The sequence below is a fragment of the Lemur catta genome, chromosome 16 (assembly GCF_020740605.2).
Source record: "Lemur catta isolate mLemCat1 chromosome 16, mLemCat1.pri, whole genome shotgun sequence".
NCBI lineage: Eukaryota > Metazoa > Chordata > Mammalia > Primates > Lemuridae > Lemur > Lemur catta.
This window is the reverse complement of record NC_059143.1, coordinates 5331255-5351711: the sequence shown is the minus strand read 5'-3', so window position 1 is coordinate 5351711 and position 20457 is coordinate 5331255. Positions and strand designations below refer to the sequence as shown.

At 38.2% G+C, this 20457-nt stretch overlaps 1 protein-coding gene across 2 annotated transcripts in view; it reads right to left on the bottom strand.

The window, feature by feature from the left end:
* Positions 1 to 20457, bottom strand: part of PIEZO2 (piezo type mechanosensitive ion channel component 2) — a 441466-nt gene that overhangs the window by 169227 nt on the left and 251782 nt on the right. For both annotated transcript variants that reach the window (XM_045527221.1, XM_045527222.1), the window contains exons 5-7: positions 15854 to 16016; positions 3230 to 3440; positions 1651 to 1864 (exon numbers count right to left, since the gene is read on the bottom strand). In XM_045527221.1, coding sequence (XP_045383177.1) covers positions 1651 to 1864; positions 3230 to 3440; positions 15854 to 16016 — 588 coding nt within the window. The remainder of the gene's footprint in view (positions 1 to 1650; positions 1865 to 3229; positions 3441 to 15853; positions 16017 to 20457) is intronic.

The window sequence follows — 20457 nt, the reverse complement described above, 5'->3', positions numbered from 1 at the left end:
TGGAGGCACAGCAGAGAGGAGAATTCTGGCACCGTCTTCAGCTGACATTTGCATCCTCTCCTACCATTTCTGTTCCCTGTCTTTTCTCTGTAACTTTAGATTATGAACCTTTCCTTAGACAAAGAAAAGTTCAAATAGGACAACAGATAACCCCACACTGATCACCTAGTTTAAATAATTTTATTTATCTTCTCTTTCTCTCTGTGTACCTATCAGTAGTATATATGTATGTATGTATTGTATCTATTGTGTTTGTTGCTAAACCATTTGACAGTTGCAAGTATCATGGCACTTTATCCCTAAATAATCCACCATTTATCTCCTAATGTAATGACATTTTTCTGTGTACCCACAATACCATCATACACCTAAGAAATTAGCAATAATTCTATACTCTCAGCTGATATCCAAAGAATATTGAAAGTTTCCTCACTTAACCCGAAACTGTGTTTTAGAGATTTGTTGTTGAACCAGATGCTAATCTAGAGCCATACTTCATATGTGTGTCAGGTATCTTAGTTCTCCTTTAAACTAGACAGCCTGTGCCTCCTCTCTCTCTACACATACCTATTTTTTCATGATGCTGATCTGTGACGAGAGCAGATCATTTGCCTTGTAGAATCCACATTCTGGATTTTTCTGATAGTTTTTCTGGTGGAGCCACTTAAATTATTTCCTATCCTTTATATTTTCTGTAAACTAAAGGTTAGGTCAAAAGCCTTAACAATGTGATGCTGTATATCTCATATATTGCATCACATTGACAGGTGTGAAATGTAGAGCTATCCCATTTTTGGTAACGTTAATTTTGGTCAATTGGTTAAGGTGTTGACCACCTTCAAAAACTATGATTTTTCCTTTGCAATTAGAAAACAATCGGTGAGGTTATACTTTGTCATTGTGCAAACATCACAACAACCTTTCAAAGGAATGATTTTAGGTGGTAGCCATGATCAAACACTTCATTAAGGATTGACGAATGTTAATTTTCTAATTCTATTATTCCTTTCCTATTCATTAGCTGGCATTATCCTGTAAAGAGGAGTTTTCCCTCATTCACTGAGAAAGGCCTAGAGTCTTTCTAAAAAGTCCAAGTAAATGCTGGATTATTTATTTCCCATTTTCACAGCAAGGAGTTGGTGTAATAGACATCTCCAAATGAAGCAAATTATTAGATTTCTCTCTCTCTCTCTCCATGGACTTGTGTATTTTTATTTTTAAATTTTTAAAACCAATTAGTTATTATTTTTGATGCTCAATTTGTGGTCATACATTGGGCCCATGAGAGCTCTTTCTAGCTGGATGCTTGTGGCATATCTTTATTATTCCTTGGTGTAAAATGTTCTTCCTGGATCTCTTTCCCCAGCCAAGATCCTGTGTCTGTTCTGCACACTACAAACACCAGCTCCCCTCCTTCCACATCCCAGCAGCACCTCCATCTGAGGAGACCCTCTTCAGATTCCTTCTAGACTGTGTCACCCAATAAAATTAAAGTGCTAGACTGCCTCACCCACCCCCACCAAATCTTTGCTTAATACATCAGTTGCCTGCAATCAAGAATAACCCCTGCAAATTCACAGTGCCAAACAAGGCCCTGAAGGGGTGGGAGGGAACATCCTCTCCTTGAAATGTCTTAAAGATTTCTCTTACCTTGCATAGTAGTCGTTGGGTGGAACTGCTTCTTGAAAGAATTGGAACTGGTATAAATAAAGTCCAATCAAGTGTCCAGCAGTGAAAATAGCTAGCAGAACACAGAGACAGCTGAACAGCAATGGATCGAATGTCCGGCACCAGGACCACCAGGTACACAGACCCAAAAACACAAAGAAATACACAGATGAGGTCAAAGATGGCAACATCATACCTAAGGAAGAAGAAATACGATCATCAAAAATGGGATAGAACTAGAAGTTCACTTACCACTCAGTAAATGTAGCTATCAGAAATTACGTGTGCTGTACTTGTGCTTGGGATGGTTTTAAAAAAAAAGAAATAAAGAAAGAGAGAAATTATGTGAATTTCCCTCATATGTTTTTAGGTATTGATCAGGTTTTTAAAATACTAATCATATTTTATTTATATAATAAGAATTAATGCTATATTTATTGAGAAAAAAATTCACACATGAAGTGATAATTTTGTAGATACAGGGAAATACCAGATGATAAAGAAATTCACTGGTGGTGTCTGAGCTGAGGGAACTTCTACTAATACCAGTAGCATCCGCATATTTACTTGCCTGTTTCCATCTTTCTACTTCTCCCCAAAATTTTGAGGAATACAGGTACCTGTATGTCCATGCCAACTTTCTCTCACAAGGTTTTCTTTATAATGATTTACTTTTGTTTTGTAGTTAACTGAGAATAGTACATCCTGTGGCAGTTAAAGTCTCACTAAAACTTTGTCTTACCTAACAAAATTTGGTAATTTATCATCAAAAGGAGAGATGCAAAGTGAGATAACTCCTTTATAGGTATTTTTAAACATTTTTATTGGGCATTTTGAAATGACTCCTCATTAAAATATCAGGTTTGATTTCTCGAGATACTCTATTTTCTTTTCCTCTTTTTTTCCTTATTAAAAACCAGTTAAATTGTTTCATCTTTGCAGTTTGGGTGAGTCAATTCTAATAAGCTTTCCCATAGGAGCAGCAGTGCGCAGTGGAATGGAAGGAGAAAAAATATTGAGATAACATTATTATGGAATAAGCATTCTGCGGCCAAAATTTAAAGGAAGTGAGTGTCTGTTCTGGAAGATTACAATCTAACTTAGAAAGAAAAATAGTATGTCCTGGAGAGTTAAATTAAGATTATTACTGACTGAATGTAAACAGACAAGCCTTCAGAATGCTCCAGTATGGTTTGAGATGGGTACATTCAAATTGTTCATTGTAGCCGATCACCATTCCAAGACTCTAAGGAAGAGGGATAGTTGTTATTCTAATTCTAAACATAGAAAATGAGGTCACTTAACAGATATGGAAAAAGATTATTTTATAGAGGTTAACAGAAACCATCTAAAAACATCAAAACTAAAACTGAATAGGAAAAATTATTTTTTTGTGTGGTTTACACATGTGGCCAGTCTTACAAGATCTACTGTTATTAATTTGGTGTCATGGAATAGACTGCTTCCTTCTTTATTTTCTCTGCAGCCACTTCTTTCATTATTCACCAAAGTGCTACTTATGCCTTTTTACCAAGAGCAGGCCAGTACTGGAAACACTCACCTGAGGAACCCAGTAAAATGGTAACAACAACTTTTCCAGCAGTCGTTATCATGTTGCCGATGAACTCCTTAAGCTTGGAAGCTACACAGGCAAGCCTACGGAATATTTTTAATTTGGTGCTTTCTTCCAACTCGCCTTCACCACCATCTCCTCCGTCTAAATCCTCTTCATAGATTAGTGCCTCTTCTGAGTCTATTTTTTCTCCTCCAGTCTAAATAAATGAAGAACAGAAAACACTATAGTCCAGAACTCTGCCTACCCACCCAGAAGATTATACAGCTTCTAATTTATGGTTCAGTCAATGAGGTGAATTTCATATATCAGGAAAAAAAAACATAGACAACCACATCAATCCCTCCAGGTCTCTGACAGTCCCTGCATGAGCCCAAGTAACTTTCATCTTGCCTGAAAAAGTGAACAGGAAACATCACTAATCATAGGGTCCCTAATAACATGTCATTTTACCTATGTGTGCTCATTTTTTGTTTTACAGGCAAAGAAGAAACTGTCTGAAATATCTATTAACAAACAGCTTAATCAATCTGGGTTTGGTTCTTCAAATTTACTGCGTTTGATTCCTCGGTGATAGCAGGTTTGATAAAACTATCTATGGCTTTAAATGAAAGTGTAGGTTCGATCAGTGCTTAGGAAATCCCTTTTCTTTCTGAAGTTTATCTTTGTTTGCTATTTCTGTATTTCCTGAGTGTGGGAGGATGAGCAGTCTGAGCTTCTTGGCTAAATATACAGTTGCTTTCTATCTTATCCCTTTAGAGGATGATATATCGGTTCAATCCTGGGCAACTCAGCACCTCAGTACTATTGTTAAGAGATTTGGGGAAGAAACGCATGTACCAGAGCACAGACATATTTCCATGTATTATTTTAAACTGAGTAAGCTGAGACGTTTTTGCTTGTTTGTTTGTTTTGCTTTTAAAGAAAAAATAGGAAAAACTTTTTTGGTTAATCAAAATCTTTCCCTAAAAGGGCTAGGTGGACTTTTTAAACCATCATCTTAAGACAAAAGAAGTCTGTTTGAGATACATGAAACTTTGTTGGCATTTGTCCCCTGGGCTGACACACTTCACATCTTCAGCCCAATGAAACAGAGAAGGATCTAATATATAATTTAGGCCCCATTCAGACATCTAGTTAAGATGTAAAGAGCACAATCTGGTCTCTCCATTTTCCCATTTTAAAGGTTCTTCCTTGATACATTTAGTTCAGATATTTATATAACACTCACTGATGGTGTGTGGTCTCTTACCACGACCAAGTTCACTGGAGGAAGGCGGGCACAGGAGGCGCTGGTGCCAGTTCAAGTTAAGTGCTGAACGGCCTTGAGGACAGAGACCTTCTGTGTGCCAAGGAGGGTACAGACCATAGGTGACTTGAATTGGCTATTGTTGGCCCAGGCTACAGGATGCACCCCTTCTAACCCCCACCCAACTAGACACACACACACACATACACACAGAGGGATTTAATCCTGGGTTCATTCAATTTGGATTCTACTGTATTCCATCATGACATATTTGAATTTTTTTCCCTGAAGCAAAAGAAATATCTCATACTTACTCATTAAGATTTTTCTATTCATACAGGGCCTAGTGTGTCCTACTATCTCTAGCAAGAGATACAGCAATAATGATGCAAACAAGTAAAAAAATTAACAAGCTAAATATCTTACAGTGATAAATGCTATTCAGAGAAGTCAAATAGGATGAGATAGGATTGTGACTGACTGGGTGGCTATTTTAGATTTGGAGGTCAGGGAGAGCCTCTGAGGAGGTGACAGCTAAGCTCTGCATGTCACCAAGCTTCCAGCCATATAAAAGTCCTAACAAAGAGCATCCCAGGTGAGGGAAGAGCTGGTCCAAGACTCTATGTGCAGAAGAGGGCAAGTATCCCCAGGCCCATGGCCATTTCCACTCCCCTAGAGAACAAGTCCCACCTCCTCGTCCTCCTCATTGTCAGAGGACGACCTTGCTTTCTTCTTCCCAGGGAGGGCAATACAAACTCTAGCCAGTACATCAGACCACCTCCCTGCAGCCTGCCTGTGATGCACACACTGCCTTCCTCCTGCAACTGCGGGGAGCTGCACTGCTCCAGCCTCGGTTACCAGATCCCATCTGCTCAGGACACCAGGGAGAGAGCTGCACAGCCATTCTCCCCTCTCTGCTGCATTACGATGTGCCCCCTTTCTCCAGGATCACCCTCATCAACAAATAAACATATCTGGCTATCTCACCTTAGAAAAATACACACTTTCAACCACATTTGCCTCCTTCTGAAAGAGAAACTCTCAGAAAGAGTTGGCCAGATACACTGCTCCATTTAAAGTCAAATGGTTCCACACCTAACTTCTCTTGAACCTACTCTAATCAGACTTTGATCTCCAATCACTCCTTCTAATGAAGGGTAGACATGATCTGCTTTACAGATAATTCTAGTTGCTGCCTGGAGCAGAGGAGAGGGGCAGCAACAGTAGGGAAGTGATGGGTGTGCTCTAGGAGAGTGGGAGGAGTGGGGTTGAAGTGAAGTTAGTGTCTTTGGAGTATATTTTGGAGTCAGCAGGATCAGCTGACAGATTTGATACAGGAAGAGGAGGAACAGAGGAGAATCAAAAGCAGTTCCTGTATTTTTGTCTTTATTGATGTGACAGGGACAGCCAGGAGGAAAGCAGGTTGGGGACTGAGAGCCAACATTTCTGTTTTGAAAATTCAGTTCTGACATGCCTTGCAGGCAGTCTTGCTGGAGGTTTCAGGTAGGCAGCAAGTACTGGAGAGGTCTACTTAGCGTTTGTCACATGTGACGGCTTTGAGGTCAGAGGTCTGATGAGATTGCCTGGAGAGGATACACAGCTGACTCCCCTCTCAGGAGCTGCCACCCCCAGGACCACTCTGCCTTTCCAGGCTTCTCGTCTTCTCTTTGCCTATCAGCACCCCATGCAGGAAACGACTTGGAGAACCCAGACTCCACAGTCTCTCTCACTGCCGTGGAACACGCTGTTCCCACCCCGTGGGATGTCTTCCCTGCTCCTAAGGCCCAACTCCCGAGGCAGCTCTCCCATTCATTCAGCCTACTCCATCTCCCTACAAGCAGAATCACTGTCGGAATCCGCCCAGCAGAGCCACTGCAGGGACACCCACACAGTCATCCACACACAGATGACCTGCTCGTTGGGCGTCTGTTGCTTCTATCTCCCTCACAACAGGTGAATAACATATTAAAAAATCTCCCTCTAGGAAGGAAGTTTGGCCAAAACTTTTAGTCACTGCACTTGAAAAAGAAGAAAAGGAAAGAACATAGCTAGGGCTGCCTGGGTTACAGTCAGAAACATACTTGTAACTTTCATAATAAATACCTTCAATTCAATTATGGGATTGCTACGGATGTAGATTAAATCAAATGGAAATCTCTGGTCAAGATGCCTTTGTGAGGTTATACCAATGCATTTTCCTGAACTCTCTTAGGCAGGACTGGGGCCCCCGTGATTTTCATAAACATAACATTGTGCTTCAGGTTTTTCAGCATTTTTATACTGAAATCCCGGGGGCTTTCAGTTGGAACCGCTTTTTAAACCTGCCAAGCTGAGAACCAAGAGTGAGACGGCTTAGACTCTGAGTCCCTACTGCTCTGGCAGGCCGGGGCCAGAACTGCCATTAGGCATGTCAGGCTGGCTTAGTAACAGACAAGCTTTTCCCCCCTGAATGATTCGTCTGCTGAAGTATAAACACTGATACTCTGGAAGAGCATGGACTCACTCTCGCATATTTACTAACAAGCAGCCTTGCTTGCTGGAGTTGTAATCTGTCCCTGCATTGGAACACAACTTGAATCTGGCCTTGAAGCTAAGAAGAAAGAGCTGTAAATAAAGATTTAATTCCCAACCCTGGTCCCTGAACAGTCTTAGAAAATAACGACAAAATAATCCCTTTATAGTTTAAAAAGTCAAATAAACTATTACACAGAATTATTGATCATGTCCAAATCTAAAACTTAAAGACGTTTAAGTCCTTTATCTAGCCTCTTTAAAAGTTCCTGATTTTAACAGGAAATCCTGTCATTTGCAGCAACATGGATGAACCTAGAGGAGATTATGCTAATCAAAATGAGCCAGGCACAGAAAGACAAATGCTGCATGATCTCATTTATGTGTGGACTCTGAAGAAACTGAACTTATAGAATTAGAGAGTAGAATGGTGATTACCAGGGGCTGGGGAAGAGGGAGAGGACAGGGACAGAAGAGACATTGATCAAAGGGTACAATGTTTCAGTCAGACAGGAAGAATAATTTCAGAAGATCTGTTGCACAGCATGATGACTATAGTTAATAATAATGTATTGAATATTTCAAAATAGCTAAAAGAAATGATTTTAGATGTTCTCAACACAAATAAATGGTAAGTGTTTGAGGTGATAGATATGTTGATTAGCCTGATTGGATCATTCCACAGTGTATACATGTATCAAAACAATACATTCTACTCCATAAATATATAATCCTTACATGTCAATTAAAAACACAAATAATTAAATACTGAAAAATAAATAAATGAAAGCTACTGATTTCAAAACTTGATAACGTGTACTGGAGTAGCATCTCTCATTTCCTGTGATGAAGTCTAGGTGCTATGGAATCAGCTTGTACAACTCAGCCTATTCTCTGTTAGTACCCTGGATCAGGTAAGGGCCTAAACAGAAAGCAGCCTCTGCATCTCAGCTGACAATGGCCTCTCACTTAACAGCAGCCCTGGTCTCATTAAGCCATGGTGTTATTTGTCATTTCCATTCAATTTTGGATACAGAAGACACAATAAATTACTTCAGGTAGGATTCCAACATCCATGTTTTCTTACCCTCAAGCACTATAAGATTCAGCTGGGTTGGAATCAATCCTAAGGATCACCTGGGGAGTTTTAAGAGGACAGATTATCAGGCTCGACCTCAAACTTACTAAATCAGAAATTATGGGAGTGAATTCCAGGAATATGTATTATTAAAGAGCTCCTCTATGAGATTCTGAAACAGCCGCTCTAGAATCCATGCACTGACATTTGCAGCCACTGATAAACGAATTCTCCACAGGGGTTCAATTGAACAGGAACGATTTGAAAATATTTTGTTTGAATCTTATCCTAGCAGACTTCCTTATTTGAAAAATAATTATTTGAAGTAATTTATCTCTGGAACCTCCTTTAGGTTTCAGTAAAGCTTTAGATCTCAGACCAGAGCTTTTCGTGCAGCTGAATCCATTCTTTTCTTCTTCATGGTTAAAACTAAGCTTTTAAAAACATTTCTAGGGGAGTGTATCAAAGTCACATATAATAAGCCAGAATATGTGGGAGGCAAAGGGAACATTTTTCTAAAGTGTCGCCAGTTGTTTATTCATTGTTTATAATTAAAAGTTAACAATTTATCTTAACAGAATGGGTTCATCTCAACAGAAGAGACCAAGGAAGGAAAAGGCAAGTGTTGTGACACTACAGAAGATAAATTTCATCCCCAGTGTTCCCTGTGAAAGTAAGAAGTAAGAGAAAGGAAGACAGACTTGTTGAATGCTATCATGTATGTTACGCAAGCCTAACGTTATAGCATTTGACAGACAAAGCAAATATTTCATTCTGATGACAGGCTTATTTTGGGAGAATTATTTTTCCAAACTTTTAAGAGCCATTTAAGCAGTCCCCTGTTTCATTTGGAAAAGTGACTGTGTAGATGTATGCATTCAGCTACCATCTACAGAGCAATGAAAATTTTATAAAAGGTGGGTAAGGACAAATTGAATAAGCTGGCAGCAACCAGTTAGGCCACTGCCTGCAGGATCTGCCTGGAGATTTAAAAAAAAATGGTCCTATTCCCACCACATATACTCCCCTGCCTCCAAGATTCTGATTTAATAGGTCTGGGATGTTTCATGGCCCTGCATCGGAACTTTTTGAAAACTTCTTAGGTTAGATAACCAAGTTAGAAATGGCAACAGTCTTTAAGAATCATCAGAACACATTTGAAAAAGAAAACAACAGTGGAGGCTAGCCAAATCGGACTGACCATTTATTTTAAAGGTTTTTTTCTTTAAGATTTAAAAAAAAATCACTTAATGGAATACCATAAAACCAAATCAGCATTAACACATACACACACACACACACACACACAAACACACACACAGACAGCCTATATATCATCTACTCAGTTTGTCTTTGGTTCCAGAGATTATTACTGACCCTGCACTACCCATTTTTTGCTTACAGGAACCATCTAAGTTTAGCTCTTCTAAATGACACATCCTGGTGCTCTCTCTAGAAATAAAGAATTCAGAGAATGATGACAAAAGCAGCATTTTGAGAGCTCGTAAGTTCTTCCTGGTGCTCAAAAGCTTCTAAAGGATTCATCACCCATATAATTACTTATGATGGACTAAGATGCAAACATAACTCACATCTTTGATATGAAGGTATCAAAAGGTTGAGCACACCTGGAGCTGCTTTGGACTCAACAGCATTCCTTCCTTTCCCATCCATCCATTCCTCCCTCCACTTGGCACTTTTTTTTTTTTTTTTTTTACCAAGACTGGGCTCTGCTCCAAGCATGTTGCTAGGTCCAGGGTAGGATAAAAATGAGAATCCACATGGGACCCCAGTGATTTTTGTAGTAAAATAGGGGGAATGTAACTTCTTATAAATTGAGAATATAAGATCCTAGGGACATTGAGAGAATAAAGGATTACATCTCATTAAAAGGATTTGGAATGACCTATTCCAGTTATTCCCAAGGTAAAGGTGACTTTTAAAAAAAATAAGGGCTAAAGTCTTGACAAGCAAAGCAAGACAACAAAAAATAATCTTTGTTAGATATTAGTTTTTTACCATCCTGGCACATAGTGGGCCCTCAGTAAAGACATACTAAAGAAATAAATATGCTCACAGATAAATAAGCATCTTTCTATGCAGCTGTAGCAAGGAGCAGTAAACCAAGAGAGACCAACCTACATATAAGTTTGCCCTGACAGATCCCCAGACAGACAAGAGAAGGAAGAACATCTGCACAAGAGTGAACCATGTAGCAGAGTCCCAGAAGGACAAGAGTGGGGAGAAGACATGCACATGAGAGTGAAGTGCATGGCAGAACCCCAGCAGGAAAAGAGCTTGCCCCATCTAGGCACAAAGAGAAGGGCAGGGTGGCTGTGGCACAGTAGGGGAATAGGGAAAGAGCATGGGGTGGGACAGCAAGGCAGAATGTGGCTAGACCATGTAGAGCCATGGGCATCATGGTCAGGGAACTGAATCTTATTCTACTTTAAGAGGAAACCAAAGAAGTGTTTTATCTGAAGAAGTGGCATAATTTGATTTATCAATGGGATGGGGTAAGAATGGAAGCTAGAAGTGGGAAGATCCATTCAGAAGTTATTTCCATGTGTAGTTGAGAGGTGGTTGTTGCTTGCTGAGGATTGCGGCAGTGGATAGAGAATTAGTAGACTGATTTCAGACAGTATTTGAAGGTTGAATCCAGAGGACTTATTGATGGCAACAGATAAGGGGTTCAAAGAAGCCAGTGTTATATACCAGGGTTTCTGTCTTGAGCAACTGGCTGCTTAGAGTTGATATTACATATTAACCTTGACAGGGAAGTCAGTGGGAAGAATGAGTGGAGGTAGAGATGGGAGCTGTATCATCTGCTCCCAGACACATGATCAATATTTGGAAAGTAATACAGGGAAGTAATTTACATTAAGTTGGTGACAATTCCATTTCAGGGGTATTTACAATTTAAAGGAGGAGAAAAGGCACAAAGAAGTGACTGGAATTCCTTGAGTGAGGCAACTTCTCTGGAGTTGGGGCAGATGGCAGGGGTGGGCGGGAGACTCTGGTTCCTCTCATGTCAGCCCTAACTCTCTGCTCTACCCCCCAAAAAGGGACACAGGGCTCTGTAATTTCCTCATACAAGTTTCCTATGTGGGTGTTTTGTGGTTATTTGCAATTCAAATGCATGAAATCACCTATCAAATATTCTACAGACAGAATAGACAGAAATTCTTGAGAATTTTCAAAACTATTGATCTAAAAATATTGTTAAAGGTAAAAGGCTCTTTTGGAGCTTTGATTCCTTAAAAATGGCAGAGAACGGGTACATGCTGCAGTTTGAAGTATGTAAGACAGGAAGTTGTGCCTAGTTTCTGAGAGTGACCTTGAGGATGAGCGGGGAGTCACCTATTCACCTCTACCTCACCTAGAGCAGCAGTGACAGGGCCTCTGCACCAACCACAGAGGAGGGTTCCATTCACCACAGTCATGAACCGTGAGGTTGCAGAGTGCTCAGGCAGCTGTCCAGCTTCTTACCATTCTGAATGGTTCCATGTTTCAAATGATCACGTCTCTGTGCCTGAAGAAATAGGCTCTAGGAAATTTAAAACAGGCAACTTTGGACTAAATCTCAGGTTAGAACCAAGCCAATGCTGAAAGACTAATTAGGAGATGACAATAAAAAGATTCATTTCTCCCATTCTCTGTCTCTTGTTCTTTAAAAAAAATAATCCATTCAGGCATTTCATATGCCAGAATTCAGATGCCGTGATAGCCTAATGGACATTAGGTATTAGAAAGCAGGGTATAATCTTTGAGGTTCAGAATGAATTTCCAAATAACATTAGCAGGACTTAATGTTGCAGCCCGGAATTTTTAGCAGATAGGGGATGACTTATATTGGAATATTTTTTATTCTGCATATTTGATTTGTCTGAGTATTAGGAAAGTGCCTCTTTACACAGACCCAGTCATGACTGCAATTTCTATTTGAATAAACTTTAAATTTATCACAAATTTGGTTTAGAAATACATTAAAATATCCTTTCTTTAAAAAAAAATAAGGCCTCAAATTCTCATGAAATAGCTAAAAAGAGTTATAAACATCACATTATGCAGGATAATATCAGTTTGGTGAAATTATATATTGTTTTATTATACAGATAACCCTTTTTTACACAATTTAATTTTCATAATAAAATTCTTTTTTTTAAATATTTCAGAATAGGAATTGTGAACTAAAATGAAATCTTAACTTTCCCAGCTGACTGAATGGACTCCCTCTTGGCCAAGGGGACCCCAGAAATACCCTAAATCTGAGTTGCTGGCTCTGAGAAGGGACGTCAGACATGCAAGCCACGCCCCTTCCCTTCTTGGAGATACCCTTTATAACTCATTAACAGCCCTAAGACTACACAAGACAAAGCTTAAACCACACCTGCAGGCCATTAATTTACTCAACAGACCACTTGAGTTTTAGTAAACGTCCAGTGGCTTGTCTCTGATTAACAGACATCCGTAAGTTAAAACATTCCAACCCTTTAGACAGAGCTTCATTTATTTAATCAATTACAAATCAAAGAATCTTTAAACCCATCTATAACCTGTAAGTTCCAGCTTTGAGATATCCTGACTTTTTGGGCCAAACCAATGGCCAAACTGTAACCCAGCTACTGCAGGCACATTTCCTCAGGACCTCTTAAGGCCATGCGCTCCAGGCTGGTCACACACATTTGGCTCAGAATAAACCTCTTTACATTATTTTATAGAGTTTGGGTCTTTTTCCATTGATAGAATCTTTCTCCTAACTATGATTTGTAGATCTGCTTCTGAATAAAAATGAACAAATAAACAAGATCTGCTTTTGAATTAAAATAAATAAACAAGACTACAGACATGTTCTTCAGATTTGGTTTCCTTTCTGAGGTCAGCTGTCTGTAAAATATAAGAGGGAGGCAAGGGCTCCCAATGTATAACTATCGCCACTTCCCCTGCGGGTCTTTAAGGGGAATCCTTGGATTTGTGAACACCTTTAAAACAGAAAATTTGAGCTTCATTATCAAGTCAGTGAAGATTATGGAAAACCCTTGAGTCTTCTTCAGGGATTAGTTGTTACTTTAAAACAATGCTGCATTTGAAAAGGAATTCTCCCAGGCACCAGTGGATTAATCTTGCCATTTCTTCACTGAGAAAAATGAAAGAAGAAACAATGCCAGCAAACACTATTCTTTCAGTATCCTCAAAACCCAAACATTCCAGAGTGCAAAAGCCAAGATTTATAAGCAGCAGGAAGTATGCTGGGGGGTCAAAAATAAAATAAATCCTCTGCTTATTTTGGCCATGTATTTATATTCCTTTCAGACTCAAGTCAAGATTGTCAATTGGAAGAAATATTTCCTTGTGGATTAATCTCAGAAGATTCACCCACCTGCTCCCCCACCTCCACACCATTCCTCCTGGGCTACCTGATGGGCTGGAATCCGATAAGAGAATGAAAATCAGTATCTAAAATAGTCCCAAACAAACTTAACTGAGAAGGAAAACAGTGTCATCAAAATGACATTTAGTATTTTCAAAGCCCCAAATAAAGAATGTTTAGAGTATCTATCCATCTTATTATTACCTTTAAATAATGTAATTAATAATACATAAGGCTTACATATTTAAACAAATTTCAAATGACGAGAGGTACCATACATCTATCTCTGAAAATGAAGTGAAATTGGGAAAGAAACATGGTTTTAGAATTAATATGTGTGATTGTGTTGTTTCTTTCTTCACCAGATGTATGACATCTAATCATGACCCAACAGCCATTCTTTTTTGTTGATCAATGTAGGTTTTCTTAGTCCTATAGAAAAGAGCATTTGTCCTTGGTGACATAACTTCTTTTTATATGAAGCTTTACAATTCATTCATGGTTATCTGTTATGAATGGCATAGAAAGATTCTTTTACTGAGTGGGTTGCCCTCAAACCACCATCCAACTTAAGTTTCTATAATTCTACGAGGAATATTGAATTTAAAATTGCTCTACTACCTCTCAAGCTGGAGAAGAACAAAATGAGCAGAGCAAGTAAACATTTATTAAGCAACCAAAACGAGCAGGCACTAAGGTAGGTGTTTTCTATTAGATATTTCATTTAGTATTCATAACAACAAAGTGAAGTATCAGTGAAGTGTGTAGTAGTATTATCTTCCTTTCATAGAAGAACAAGAATAAACAACTGTCCCGACACCACAGAGCCACTAGGCATTTAGCCTCCATGTCTGATTTCTAAGTCCAATGATTATCCTTTACCCTTCATCTATATTATGAGGATAACTGGAGACAATCTTGCCTTTATAAATAACAAAAATAAAAAATCTTAAGCCTGTAGAACTTGAGATAATGCATTTCCTTTCACCAAACTTAGACAATTTTTGGTAATGATTAGTTAAGCAAAATCATTTTCAAACCTGTAAATACTATAAAATAAAATTCAAACGTAAAAACAGATCTTCAAAATTTAAATTATCTGTCTTCAAATTGTAAAGTCAAGAAGAAGAAAAAGCATTTTCATCATTGTATCCATTTTAGGACAATCACACATGTCATATGGTTTGTAGACATAAATGCAAGATGTGGTTAGTAGCTACTTCACTATAATTACTTTTTATACCAAGTACCTTTTTAACGTTTGCCTTAAAAGTGGTAACATTGATATGCAACATGATTCTGTATCTTTTAACCAGGTATTTTAGGCTATAATATCAATTCTAGCTTGCATAGGTTTATTGAATTTTATCCTCTTTATTATTTTGTTTTTAAGACTACAGGCAATCATCTGCTTATTTATGAAGCATATAAATCATTTGTTGTAATCGAGAGTTTTCCTCCTTTGATGACTTAGTGGTTAACATTCTCAATATAAGTAATTACAATGACTTCAGTTTTACAAGTTTAATTTCTTGCCAAAGCTTACAACTGAAAACATTTGGTAGTTGCAAGTGTCTTCCATCAAATATCCAAATCAAGTCTTTTTTAGTCAATTTTTCTTTGTCAATTTCATCTTTCCATTACTAAATCAATTACTTTTTAAACTGATGTCACCTAACCTTGCACAACAAAGCGGAATTATTAAAAACAGTGTCCTGAGGCAGATCAGGGGACGGTATGATCGCAGTCTGACATGCTCCCATCCCAAGGAGGAAAATCTAACAAGCACTCAACCCAGCACTCCCGAAACCTTCTCACTGGCTAAAACACGCACATATACATTTCACTCATTATTTTTACTGTTTTTGAATTCTCACACTTTTTCAAATACATATGTTTTTTTCCCTCTGGAGTGCTTTAAAAATAACTTGATCAAAGCTTGCTGAGTCAACACAACTACACTCTGAACGGCAAGATGCACAGATTGGAAAGCTTCCCTTCAAGAAGGAATTATTTTCTCCTACAACTACCAGATGTTACTTCTTTAAATACTTTGCAATAACTAAGGTATCCAGACCAATTGGACCATAATACTACGTATGACTTTACAAGGTTAGCCTCCAAGATAACACGAGGTGATAGTTTGGGTTAGTGGGTCAGGTCCTGCCCCTACCTGATGGGCACCCCTGAGCCTGTGCCCTTATTGCCAAGGTGTGGATGACAGTGTCTGCCCACGGAGGCTGAGTAAGGTTATTGTGCAAAGTGACTGTTAACGTTTATGCCTGGCACTGTAAATCATAAAGTCCTCTGTATATTTAGCTATTACTAGCATAGTTCCACAATCTATTAAGGGTCACGGTCCTCAGAAATCAAAGAAGGAAGATGCATGTAAGTCAGATTTACCAATTCTTCATTTTCAAACTCCGGGTTATATTGTGCAGCTTCTTCTATCATGGGCTTCTGGACAATGTTTCTACAAACGAGCCAGATGGCCAGACTAGCGATGAACATCCCAATATCAGGTACGAACACTCTGATCCCGTTACCAGCATCAGCTCCCTTTAAGCTTTAAAGGAAAAAAAAAAGGGGGGAGAAATTTAGTTTTTCTTATATTTCCATGGTTAAACTGTTTCATGGTATGTTTCACTATTCTTAATGATTTAAAATAAAAGAGGCTCAGTTTCTGCCTGAGAAGGTACCAGAAAGATTTTCATTGACCTCAGAGTCGTACAAAATCTACCAAGATTCAGGAAAGTTCCAGTGTTTCACTGGAGTTTCAGAAATATTATAAAGAACTCTTAAACCAATTCTCATTACAAAAACATGCTAACAGACTATGTTGTTAAATAAACCACATGTCCGGTACAAATGCAGTTTTTTTGCAATCTAGCTGATGCAGTTAAAGCAGCTAGAAGATATTTACCTTAGATGTGAATCAAAACTAAAAGGAAAGTAGAGAAAATGTGAAAGCAATCCTTGAATCTGGAACCTGTTCATTATTTTGTATACGTCATTGATTTTGTCTTTTACACTGTTTTAAGAAAGGTGAATCTAGTATGTGCCTTCTTTTAATGTTAGAGAAGTAACATCGAACTTAGAAGATTTGGGTGAAGTCTAAGTCTGCAACTTAGCAGCTGCAATCCACTGGAGGACTTCTCACAGTCATCCTTCCTCTGTGCCAAAGAGATAGTACTATTTGCCTTCTGTATCTTATTCAAGTGACATGAGATAATAGGTCATGACTTTAGAAAAAAGATGAATACATATGTCTGAAACAATGTACACAAAGGTTCTTTGTAAAGTATGAAACACATATTTCCACTCAAGCTTACATTTTGAGAACAGCAGCATCAACTGACATTTAGATAATTTTCACACTGACACAGCATTTGTTGTTAAAACTGAGATTGTGAAACAAATATGATATAGCAGGCAGCAAAGGCCAAAGAGTGAGGTGGAGAGGAGAAAGGTCTCCAACTGGGGGAGGAGGAGGGACCTGTTTGGGAAGGTAATATAGACACCATCTGTGATTTTGGGAGACGTCCAAGGAAAATGAATATGGGAATAAGAGGCAGTATATTGAATTGCCAGCATGGTTGGCCTGCACAAATCACCTCAGCTGAAATGTGTTCTGGCTAAGCTCACTCTGCTGTGAGTGTAAGACAACAGAGCTTCACAGCCACTGGCAGACTTCTCGCACCAGTCAGCACATGACACAGGCTAGCCATGGCCCTCACTGCAGTGCAAGATGACTATCCCGGGTGTGGCTGCAGTCCTGAGCAACTGGGCTCCTAGCACTGTGTGGAAGTGTGGTGCCATAGCTGCAGTACTTATTGCTGGTATTAAAAGCCACATGAAGAGTGTGACTCCTGGAATGTTCTTTGCTTGCCTATGTAATAAGGAATAAACTCAGGCAAGAAAACCCAATGAAATGACTAAGTGATATGAAGACTTAGGTTTACAAAATGAGTTCAGAGTGGGGAAGATACTGGCAGAGGAGTCAAGGGCCTGTGCTTGTACTGAAACTTTTGAAGGAGATGAGATGACCAGTGGGAAAATTAAGAAAGAAACTTCAAAAGAGGTTTAAGCCTTTTCAAAAATGTTTGTCAGAGATAAAACTTGTTTAGGAACAGGAAGTAAAAGATAGGGATATAGAGCATGTAAAATATACACACCCACATATATATTCACATACATTTTACATGATTACACATTGTATTCATTTATATTATATATTATATATTTTGATAAAAATATTTTAAAATAATAAATAGCAAGACCCCCATCATCTGGAAATAACATTTTTGTAAATAAAAACATTTTGGTAATAATATCTATCTCTTACTGATGTGCCAAGAACTTTGCACATATTATTTAATTCAACCAACCACCATATAAGGTTAGGCATTATTATCCTCCTTTTACATATGAAAAAACTAAGGGTTCACAGGGCAATCTAACTTCCCAAAGGCCACATAGATGGAGAATAGAATTATACTCCACTCCCTTTAAGTCCAAATTTATGTTCTCAACCACTATTCTCATGTATGTACCCACATGGCCTTCCCTTATAATCTTCCTTCTCTATGTAGACATGCATAATTATAGTTAACAAAACTAAGCTCATATTTTACCTATTGTTTTGAAATTGATTTGTTCATTTAATGTGTCACTAACATTTTCACAATTCATTGACGACTTCATACATCATCATGCTCATGGGCAGAGAGTATTTGTTTAACTAGTCAACTACTATTATACATGGAATGTTTCCATTTATTTCTTATCACTATAATATACATGAAAGTTAAAACTTAATTAAAGAGTCTTCTAATATAAGATCTTCTAGGAATCAATCCTTACTCCAATCTAATTTGCATTGCAAAAAATGATCTGGTCTGAAACTATGAAACTACTTTTATAGAAGAAAACACTGGACACTTGTCTGGGCAAAGATATTTTCAGTAAGATCTCAAAAGCACAGGCAACAAAAGCAAAAATAGACCAATGGGATCACATCAGGCTAAAAGGCTTCTGTACAACAAAGGAGACAATCAAGAGAGTGAAGAGACAACCTATAGAATGGGAGAAAATATCTGCAAACTATTCATCTGAAAAGGGATTAACAGTCAGACTGTATAAAGAACTCAAACAATTTAATAGCAAAAAAACAAATAACCTGATTAGAAAATGGGCAAATGAGCTGAATGGACATTTCAAAAGAAGACATACAAATGGCCAACAGGTATATGAAAAAATGCTCAACATCATTAGTCATCAGAGAAATGCAAATCAAAACAGCAATGAGATATCACCTCACACTAGATGGACTGGCTATTATTGAAAAGACAAAAAATAACAGATGCTGGCAAGGGAGCAGATGGAGAAAGGGGAATCCTCATACACTGTTGGTGGGAATGTAAACTGGTATAGCTACTATAGAAAATAACATGGAGTTTCCTCAGAAAACTAAAAATAGACCTACCATATGATCCAGCAATCTCACTGGAGGATATATATCCAAAAAAAAAGGAAATCAGTATATCAAAGAGATATCTGCACTCCCACGTTTATTGCAGCACTATTCACAATTGCCAAGATATAATAACCTAAGTGACTATCATATGGATAAAGAAAATGTGGCATATATACACAATGGAATATTATTTAGCCACAAAAGAAGAATGAAATCCTGTAATTTGCAGCAACATGGATGGAACTTAACATTATGTTAAGTGAAACAAGCCAGGCACAGAAAGACAAATATTACATGTGTTCACTCATATGTCTGAGCTAAAAAAGTTGATCTCATGGAGATAGAGAATAGAATAGTGGTTACCAGAGGCTGGGAAGTGGGAGGAGACATGAAAATAAGTTGGTTAAGGGGTATGAAAATACAGTTAGACAGAATGAATAAGTTCTAGGGTTCTCTAGCACAGTAGGATGACTATAGTTAACAATAGTTTATTGCATATTTCCAAATAGCTAGAAGAGAAGATTTGGAATTTTCCCAGCACAAAAAAAGATAAATGTTTGAGGTGATGGATATCCTAAATGCACTGATTTGATCATTACACATTGTATTCATATATCAAATATCACATGTACCCCATAAATATGTATAATTATTACATATCATAGAAAAAATGGTCTGAAAGGGAGACTTCCCTGTGAAAGCTTCATTTTTACAGATGGCTCCAAATTCTTACCCCATAAAAAAAACAAACACAGTTGTTTCTGAGGTTTTAAAAAGTAGCAAATTCCTTTCATTTGGGATAAGAGTAAGAAAATTCAATCAAGAGCTTCAAACTACATTTATAATAATGATATATGACAATTGATTTTATCATAGGAAAAATGCAGAAATTTGTAGTATACTTTTAAAATATGCCTAATGTGATGTAACAGAGTAAACTAGAACTAATATTAGAATGAGAAAGGGGGGGGGCAGTGGAGGAAAGAGGCCAAAGAACAAAGGCCAGGCTTGAGTGGTTGTTCCTGTGTGAGGTGGAGGTCAGGGGAGCACGCTGGTACTACTCAGGTGGATTTTTGGCAATAGATTATTATAGCTCTTTCACGGAAAACAAATTGACTGTGGCGTTTTAAGAAAAGCACCAACCAAGCAGAATTGCAGGGAAAAGAGTTCTTTACGGAAAGGTAACAAGAGCTCCAGCTGTGGCTTCAGAGGCTTCTTGCACCACAAGAGAGAGAGTTAAGCCAAAGCCTTATACCTTTCCCTCCTGTGGATTGCATTAAGCTTCCAATTTGCAAACAGTCACTCTGAAGCAACAGTCTCAGCTTTGTGCTTCTTGGTCCCAAAAGAGACATTTTATAGCATACATATATTAAGGATATAAATGAATGTCGTTTGCAAAAGCAATCACTCCACCCACTGTGATGGAATTCAGCTACTGAATCCAGGATTGGTCTGTGATCCCTAGTTAGAATGGAATCATTCAGCCATGTAGGTGCTAAACTATTAACTTCTGCTCTTGGCTTGCTGAGTT